Genomic DNA, 9807 nt, shown 5'->3' with positions numbered 1-9807 from the left:
ATATTCTATATATATATTACATTTATTATATACTAAAGAACTACACAGCCCATCTAAACACCTGGCCAATTCACACTTTTTTTTTTCTTTAAAATTTTATTTGTTCCTTCTATTAATTATTCTTTATGGCATGTTGACCTTTAAGTACAGACTCAAGAGTTTGCAAACTTGCATTTCACCTCACATTAAAAAAAAAAACACCTTTGAATCCTGAATCGTATTTAAACAATGTTTTTTTTGATTATACTTCTTCCCCTGGCATTGCTTAAACCCCTAAAAACTCATCTCTGATCATCAGAATTACATCTTGTCATGAGAAAGTCTTTATTAGGTCATAAAATATGCAGGCATAGCCAAAAGTAACACCTGTGCAAAATTATTCTTAACACCACACTCCATAAATAATATGAGCTCATTTTCTGACGGAACCTCGTTTGTCTGGCAGTCGGCTTTTTACAAGATCGCAGTTTCACAGGAACGGGAGAGGCTGTGGAAAGTCTAATGGCTGTTATCCTGTGATACAGTGAAGAAAATGGATCAGTGAGTCTGCACTCATCCATTTGTGTGTAGTTCCCACTACATGTAAGGGTCACGTTACCACTTAGTGATGTGTGTAACAGCTTTCGTTTCAGGTCACGTGAACTATTGTTTGTAACAGAAGGTCGATAGTCTGACCCTTATATTCGATTACCTTAATGTAAACATTGTGTCTCATTATTGTAATGTATTCTAATATAGTTATAATGAGTTTCTTTTTTATGATGTTGAATGCTAAGTTAAACTTTAAAGATATGATTGACTTAATTTTATACCTTTCTATCAGACAACAAATCAAATCTGCTTCTCTTATCAACTCTATCAGTGCCACTTAGTAACAACAACACTAGTTCCTGCACTGAAAGTTAAAACCTTTAATAACCAGCCACAACTATGGATTTAAATTTCTTGTAAAAAGTATCAGTAATTTTCGAAAGCAGCTGATCACTAGTTTTTTTTTTTTTTACCAAACATTGCACAAGCAGGGATGAAAAGTGTTTGGTTTAGGGACTATTTTTCTTTGTGGATTTATACACACTTGCCATGTTAGTGAATTTAAAGCAAAACAGTGTTTATAATGAGCTACAACGCCCATGTTAATGGTGATGAAGAAACATGTGACTGACTGCAACGCTGTGGCTTGATAATGCTCATTTAGTAGTTTTAGTAGTCTCTTCCTTACACTTCTATTCCTTTGTTTTTGGTTTAAAGGGTCAAAAAAGAAAGCAACATGCACACATAGTATATAAAGAGAGTTATTCTATATGTGTTATATATTATCAATATGTAACTTCATGCGCACTACATCAGTTTGCGGAGGAATCCAAAACTTGTGGGCTGTGATTGGGCAGTTGGGACAAGAGCTGTACCAAATTAAGGGTTTTTCTTTTCATTTCATGGGATTTGTTGATAGCAGCAGCGTTATTATTAAGGTCACACTAATGTCTGAGCTTGATAAATCTCCACACTAGGAAGCAATTTGTGTTAAACTGAAGCATTCATCTGTAAACAGAAGAGGTGGTCTACGACACCACTTATCAGGTACTTATAATGCAGTCCTGAGACCACCATTAACACCTTGAGTCATGCCTCGCCTGGTGGTTTCACCATTTGCACCTCGAGCCATGTGAGTCATGCGTTGTCAACGAGCCAAAAGCCATGTGATTTACAAGTGAAAGTAAATACCTGGGACTCCACCATTCAAGTTAAAACTGAGGAAGCCTCTTGGATGAGAGGTAAAATAACAAATATTCAGATTCTAAACACATCTGATGCAGAGACATTTCTCAACAATATTAAAATATTCAGTTCTAATCAGACTGAATAAGCCATAATCACACTGCTAGGTCAACCCATGAGCGTTCAGATAGTTAACACATGAGTTTCCATTCTCCAGAGTCAGATAAAGCATCATATAAATATCTGAATGGCAAAGTGCTTTCTCTTAAGGTCACCCTTATCTGCATGAAGACTTTGTGAAGGCTCTGTCTCTGAGTCTACCTTAAAATGTGAAGTGAGGTGCACTTTTGGATTTGTCCTGCGAGCAGCAAATTACACATCACTCCTGGAAACAAAACATCTGGACAACAAAAGGCTCGTAGGAGTTTAAAGTGAGGCAGCTGTGAGGGAGCGCAACAGACGAACTGATCTCTTCAACATGAATCCTGCTCTGGTGGTGTTGGCGTTGTCACTGCTGGCCACAGTGGCAGCTCAGTCTCATGACCATTATGACATGGAATGGGTCAACGGCTACCGGCAGGGCTTCAACTTCCAGTGTCCCCACGGTGAGGTCCTGGTGGCCATCAGGAGCTACTTCAGTGAACAAGACGGCTCGGACCGGCTGTGGACGTTTGAGTGTCAGCCCACACCTGAGGGTCTGGGGGAGCCCAGTGACTGCTGGTGGGACGACATCAACCGTGCTGGGATGGAGTGGTGGGTCTTCTGTTTTAAATCAGGTTTTTGCTCACTGGTTACCACCTGTTCTCTAATTTATCTGGCTTTTACAGCTGTGAGCTGGTCTATGTTGGCAGACAGTCTTATCCTTTCAGGGTTTACAGTGAAATCAGGGAGTGTGTGGCTTGCATCTATAGAAATGAGGGTGTATTTGAAGTTTAAACACTGTTTGAAAATTGTTTCATTTAATTGATGTCAAGTCTGTTATACAGAGGTGCACTGAGCTGTTGCTGTAGGTTTTTCTCCAGTTTATAATCTTGACGGTGTCACACTAATTGTATTGGCTAACACGGAAAAAACCTGCCACGGTATAGATAAATTATGCAAAATGATGTAATACCACAGTAAATTGGAAACAAACTGAAAGGAGAAACATAAATCAGTCATCTGGGCACATCTGAAGCAGATTACAAGCATACAGAAGAATATCTGTGAACATTTTTCAGTGCAAATTCTTTTATACTCTGCACAGCAGCTGTGAACACGTTTAGATTTGCTTCTTTCATGCAATAAATTTGAAAAACAAAACAAAACCCAAAAACAAAAAACATTTTGGCTAAAATAAGATTCTCAGGAAATTCATTGCAGATAAATCTGCAATCAATCCACATAGCCACGTAGGAAGCACATGATCCATTTATGAGTTATTGTTCCAATCAACAGGAGGAGAAGCAGATTGCAGAGTTATGCCCCTTCACACTGGGATGTACTTTGACCGACACTTACTCTTAAAGGTCACTATTAGTGGACAACAAAAGCCCATACAAGGCTTATGTGGACGTTGCTGCTGAAGTGTTGTATGAACAAAACCACCCGTGCTGTGGGTGGGGGGTGACGTACACACAGATGGAAGATCTCCTGACTTCACCCACAGAAGGATGTCTTTGGTCATTTAAAGACCAGGCTGCAGCAAAGCTCAGAGTTAGTCAGACCACTATATAAAATACTGTATAATTAAACGTGGTGTAAACTAAGATTTTAAAGAGCTCATATTTTGCACATTTACAGATTTCAAATTTTATTTTGGGAGTCTACTTGAATATGTTTACTTGCTTTAATGTTTAAAATACACATGATTTCCCTCATACTGGACATTGCTGTAGCACCTTTTCTCAACCTCTAAAACGCTCTGTTTTAGCTCCTGTTTCTTTAACCCTTTCTTCCTGTCTGCTTTGATTGGTCAGCTGGTCTGACAAAAGTGACGTAATGTTGGTTTAATTACTGTAACTGTAAACCATACTGTATAATGAATGAATGAATGAAATGAAATGAAAGAAATGAATGAAAAATACTTTATTTATCCCAGAAGGGAAATTCAATTAAATAAAGATGCAGCTCTAGAATTAGCTCCAGTGAGGACAAGATTTTAAGGACTTTGATGAACAAACTAGGTGGTAGGCAAGTTTTATGTAAATGTATTACATGGTGACGTAGATATGATCGGATATTTAAATTTTTTTCAGTTGAATACCACAACTGACCGCTGGGACACAACTGGCAACAAGGCTGAGCGGTGGCCAGCTGTCATACGTCTATGAATATTTTCCACTCGTTCTACACTATTTGATTACTAGTATTACTGGACACCTATGTAGAGGAAAGTTTTATGGGTAACCATAGAGTGTGTGAGTTTGTTAAGACTTGAAATGATGTTAAAAATAAGAAGGAACACGATTGTGACAACACATGCTGGTTGGAAACAACATATCGCCTTGTGAATTTGGACTTGCAGTTGGATTAGCTGCTCATTGATCAGTCCCAGTTAGTGGCATTACAGTGTTTCTACATTTTAGCAAACTACCAATAGCAAGAATAGCCATGAAGTTCTGTAAATTCTACATGGGCGTTTGAATGAAAATGCAAACAACTTTAAGTAATAACTAAGACATTTTCTAGTAGATTTCCTCCCCCTAACATCACCACTACTTGTTTTGTGTACATTTTGTGAAGGAGCCAACACGAACACTTCCCAGTTCTCTGCACATCGTACTGACCTGCACATCAAAAAAGCAAACTACTTGATTCAGCTCTTGTCAGACATAAATGTGTTGAAGTATGAAAGAAGCCAGCGCATACACACATCCATTTACAGTTATGCTAGCTTGCCTACGTGCAGCACATAGAAGTTATTGTGGCTTAACATTGAAACATGTATTTGTCCACGTATGCATTAATAAAACAGGTTTATTTGATGCAGGCAACCATTTTTAATAAACTGCCCCATCAAATAAATAAATAATGAAGGTCATTTTTGAAGTTTTACTGTTATGCATAACTAATTGCTTGGAGTCGCTACAAATTTCTGCTTTGTTCTTAAACATTTATTTGTTACAAACGTGACTTAAATTCATAATGGTGCAAGTAACACTAGCTTGAAGCAAATTTGTAGTTTCTAAGACCTATAAAGACTCCCATAATGACAGCCTGCAAACCTTCGTCTCAGACTTTCCACATGTGCATCTTTTGTTACTTTCATGAATTTTGAGTTCTGTCCACTGTTTTCTCATTCAGAGGAACAAAGCCAGGTCCTCCTGCGCCTGCATGAATCACAGTCCCTCTCCACAACAGAGTCTTCGGCTGTCAGTTCCTGGGAACACGACTAACCTCAGTGAATTTTAACAAGCTTCACAAAGCAGGAAAACACATTGTATTTTGTAGGCCACAAGTTAGAACATTTTCCTGAAGTTTTGCAACATGCCATTCACAAAAACTGGATTGTAAAAACAGTTAAAAACAACAGTAATCCACAACAGGCTCAGCCAGGACTCATGAATCCACTGATGAAAAAGAAGAAAAAGAAGAAAAAGTGTGTTTGTGCTTGTCTTTATTTTCCTTCTTTTGACTTATAGTTTTATCTCATTCCAAATGCCACAACCTCACAAGAGCACGTTTGACTTAACCATAAGCTTCACCGAAAGGTTGATCTAATTAAAGGACTTGGATCAACCTTCAAAAAACCGGTTAGCAGGAAGAATTGCGGCTTCACATGTTTTTGTAAACAGCAGTTTGATTCATACACCTAAACCCACCACTGACTCTGATATATCGGTTTCAGAGGACTTTTTCTTCTCTGCAGATTTATTTCAAGTTGAGCTTGGCTGCACCCAGCCCACTAATTCGATGGCAAACACTGAATGCTCTTTATCACAGCCACGCCTGCCTCTCTTTAACATAGCTGTCTGTTTGAATTACACTGGCTAGGACATTACCCTGCAGGGAAACTACCCCCATTGGCTGAATGGCTGAAGGCTGTGTCCATGTTGCCATGACAAACGTCTACACATGCTGCATCCCCTGCTGCTTGGACCTGGTATTCTTGGACTGTTGTGGTGACAGTGAAGTGTATGGGCCATAAACAAAAGGCACCATTAACCAACTTGTATTTACAACAAACAAAACATTCATATTTGGTTATCTAAACAGTTTTTCAATGTTTCACCTTGTAAACTTCATGTTTGTATTAAGAGAAATTTGAAGCACATGTACATGCCCTAATGACTCTTATGTGTCTTTACAGGACTTCAACATGCACCCGCAATGGACTGGTAGCCGGTGTTCAGAGCAAGTACTTTGAGTCCGTTCTTGACCGTGAATGGCAGTTCTACTGCTGCTACTACAAACGTCGCTGTCCCTACTCCTGCATGTATGTTCTCACACTGCTATGGACATATTAAATGAGTTGTTTGTCTTTTTGGGAAATATTTACTATGTTGCTGAGCCTGAGATGGTTAAAAAAAAAAAAAAAAACTCCCATATTTGTTGGTTACAGCCAGTAGATGGTTAGCTTAGCTTAACACAAAGACTTGAAATGGAAAACAGCTGGCCTACCGCTCAGCACCTGAAAAGCTCACTGATTTATACAATTTTAGCTGTTAATAAATACAAATGAGTAAAGGCCAATTAGTGCTTTCCATGTCCGCAAGGTGCGAGGTACGCACTGTGCTCATTTTGTTATCAACCCAAGTCTACAAGGGTCCCCATACACAAATCTACAGACAAAAGACAAAAGTGTGATGGACCATCTGAACTGCACTGACTTTACTTGTGCGGTAAAAAAAGAAAGAAAAAAAAAGTTCCTAAAACAAATTCTTGTTATGAATAGAGACTGTATGAGGAGATTCTTGGCTTCATAAAAGTAGCTGAACTAGTTACTGCTGGGCTTCAGAAGTGCTTTGGTTTGTATATGCTTTCCATCAACGGCACCCAGGCAAAGTGAGAAGTTCTAAGTGTTCGAGAATGTTCTCCGCTTTAAAAGTCTTCATTTGTCATGCCTAAACCATGAATTAACTTTAAAAATGACAACCTCTGGATTTCATTCAAATTATGTGCCAGACTATTGAGCAGAGACTCCAGGAAGTCATTGGCCTCATTCAAGAAACTATCCTACAGCCATCTGTGAAACTTGGATGTTTTCATGTGGAGACTGTATGTAAAGGTTGGATGTAGCTACTGTGAGAAACCCATTGGTTTGTTGATCATTTTGAGGCATCACGTTTGAACCTCAGTCAATCAACAGGTGGCATTGTATACCACCATAGTATACCCTCATTAATACTCTAAATGGGACTTTAATTTACGTTAACATCATGCTGTGCTGAAGAAGACTTAAAACCATGGACTGCATAAAAGATGGACGTAGCTACTGTGACGTCACCTGTTGGTTTCAAAAAACCTGCAAAAAAAAAAAAACCTGCACTGAGAAAATGAAGCCAGGGTTTTGTTACTTCCTGGTTGACATCTTGGATTTTTGGAGCCAGTGACACAAAAATGGTCGGAGGGGGGCGGAGCCATAGGAGCAGCGATTGGTCAGACAGATTGAGAGGCAGGCCCTCTCTGCCCGCCCACATTTACCGCCTTCTGCTCGCTCTGTCTGCAATGTCGCTCCCGACTGTCAATCAAGCCAGCCACGCCCCTTGCCCCGCAAAATATTGACGATTTTTTTAAAAATTCAGTATTGATTTATTTTCAGATTGGCCACCTGATCTCTGGATTTGACTATGAAAACTAATACGAAAAAAATACTGAGCTGTAGGAATGCAGTATTTCGTGATCTGTGATCACTTCTTTTCCAATTCATTTTTATGGGAGCCAGAGCGTTTTGGAGCCAGCAACCAGTGGACGTAGTGATATTGCAGGTTTTTGACACTTCTGGGTTGGCTTCATTTTTCAGGGCCAGTTGCTACGTCCTTCTTTTATACAGTCTATGCTTGAAACTAGCAATGGGGACCATAAACTCATTAGGAAAATGTGTACTGAGGTAACAGATCAAGATTGAATTTGGGTCATTTACTATAGATTATTGTACAATCGGGCTTCTTTTTTTAATCGAAGGAGTCGCCCCCTGCTGGCCATCAGAAAGAATAGTCAAGAGTTGTCTTGATTATCCTATGTCCATTCTTTAGTCTATTGAATAAACATGTGGGATATGAGCTGCTGGTAGAACTCAGCTGTTTGCTCCAGTGTTCAGTTTTTGGCTGTGCTTCATATTTATTTGCCAGACAAGAAAGTGAAATCTTTCTTCTAACTTTCCACAAAAAAAGGAGTAGTGCATTTCCCAAAACTATCTTCATTAAAGATGTATAAATAATGCTTTACTTACTTACACAGTACAAAGAAACACAAAAATAAACAAAACATTTGCCACTTTCCACAGGAAAACCAGTGACATTCCTGAACACTACAGAGAAGAGGGCGAGCTGGTTGTCCCCACTTACGGCTACTTCATCCGAGGTGCCCAGACCACCTTCAGTGGAGTGCTAAGGTTTGTCCAAAACAGATGCTTTTTCTCTTCCCAAATAATTTCTGATCCCATGTGGCTGCAGACCCAAAATCTATCCAAAAATATTTTGTGAGGCCTGTGAGACCAGAATTTATTGGCAGAACAAACTAGCTGAACAAACAATGAAACTTTAGTAATTTATGATTGTTGAACTGACTGATTTTTCCTGCGCTTTGTTTCAGAGATCGGCAGTGGAAGTACATCCTGTGCAGAATGACAGACTTTGACTGTGAATTTGACAATTTGTAGATCCGTAGGGAACATTTTACTGATGCATAAACAGATTTATTACATATTCACTCTTTCATATAAGCAGAAATACAACACTGATATTATACTTAACTGATATGTTCATGTTTTCATTCATGTATTTGCTTTTGATAAACAGACAACCACAGGCACATGACAGATGCCTGTATAATCACTGTTTTTATTAGTCTAGCATGCAGAATGGCTCATATCATATAAAGATAACTGTTAAACAAGCATCTACATAATGGATCTGCCAGGGATTTGGGCTCCACCGGGCAGTTTGGACAACTTCAAGCATTTTCATTTAGTTGAGAAGAACTGGAAGTCTACTGGCAGCAAGTCAAAGTGGTTTTCCAAAACAAACTCAATTATTTGACGCTGTGTTTACAGCGGTGAAAAAACACAGCGTGTCAGCGCCTGCTCCAAGATCTCTGAGCTTCACTGAGCTGATTGATTGGGATATTCTCTTGGTAGTAAGCCTTCGTGTTGGGTCTCATGAGAAGCTCTTTCTGAGTCGCGGGCAACACCAGCTTTGCATGCAATGAAGTGTGTCCCACCAGCTTTCAGATGACGTCACATCCATTCGTGATTGAAGTGTCTTGTTCAGTTTGGCAATTACATACTGTATGTCTACTCATGTAACTGTACTGTGTGACAATTAAAAAATCATTTATTTAATATAAAACAATGTTGTGTTCACTTTTTGGCATGATAACAAGATACATAATGTTTGAAAATGAAAATAAAAATATTCATTGAAATCTTGTGTGCATTATAATTGACACACAATGATAATATCTCAGAAAATGTTGTGGGAGAAAGGATAATGTAGCCATGTGAGAGTATAAGCCTTCCAAAGAAGATGAACTCAGCCATGACGATATCAACAGCTCCTTTGGGCTTAACTTGGCTGATGCGACGCTCAACACTACATGATATTGCCATAACACAAAGCTCAGAGAAAGATTGTGTTTGTGTGCTCACATGCTGCTTGGAAAGGTCTGACATCAAAGATTACCATATCAACAGCTCATCATTGCTGTGAAGAGATTGTACGCCAAATATGAAAACATTCAGGAAAAATGTGAACAAATACATCTCATGCAACTTAAAACACTTGATTAGACATTTTGGAAAGTACAGTTTCCTGCTGATGGCTGGAGGAGAAGATTGACTCGAATATTTGTTTGTTCAATATGAGATTAAAGCTGCAGTAGGTAGCTTAGTCTAGTTTCTAACCAAGACTATCCATCCATTATCTATACACCGCTTAATCCTCACTAGTC

At 38.9% G+C, this 9807-nt stretch overlaps 1 protein-coding gene across 1 annotated transcript; it reads left to right on the top strand.

Moving 5' to 3' along the window:
* The first annotated feature begins 2117 nt into the window (after positions 1–2117).
* dpt (dermatopontin) lies at positions 2118–9282 on the top strand. The gene is made up of 4 exons (XM_008293318.1): positions 2118–2469; positions 6008–6133; positions 8144–8251; positions 8452–9282. Exons 1-4 carry the CDS (start codon positions 2195–2197, stop codon positions 8516–8518), a joined length of 576 nt encoding a protein of 191 aa, XP_008291540.1. The 5' UTR covers positions 2118–2194; the 3' UTR covers positions 8519–9282.
* Positions 9283–9807: the final 525 nt, after the last annotated feature.

The sequence above is a fragment of the Stegastes partitus genome, unplaced genomic scaffold (genome assembly GCF_000690725.1).
Source record: "Stegastes partitus isolate 25-593 unplaced genomic scaffold, Stegastes_partitus-1.0.2 Scaffold873, whole genome shotgun sequence".
Lineage (NCBI taxonomy): Eukaryota > Metazoa > Chordata > Actinopteri > Pomacentridae > Stegastes > Stegastes partitus.
This window is presented reverse-complemented; position numbering and strand designations above follow the sequence as displayed.

Bases quoted from the DNA above. Each gene is read 5' to 3' on its own strand.
- dpt (XM_008293318.1), top strand. From the start codon at position 2,195: ATGAATCCTGCTCTGGTGGTGTTGGCGTTGTCACTGCTGGCCACAGTG. The intron at 6,134-8,143 runs GTATGTTCTCAC...CACTTTCCACAG, and splicing joins CGCTGTCCCTACTCCTGCAT to GAAAACCAGTGACATTCCTG. The intron at 8,252-8,451 runs GTTTGTCCAAAA...GCTTTGTTTCAG, and splicing joins ACCTTCAGTGGAGTGCTAAG to AGATCGGCAGTGGAAGTACA.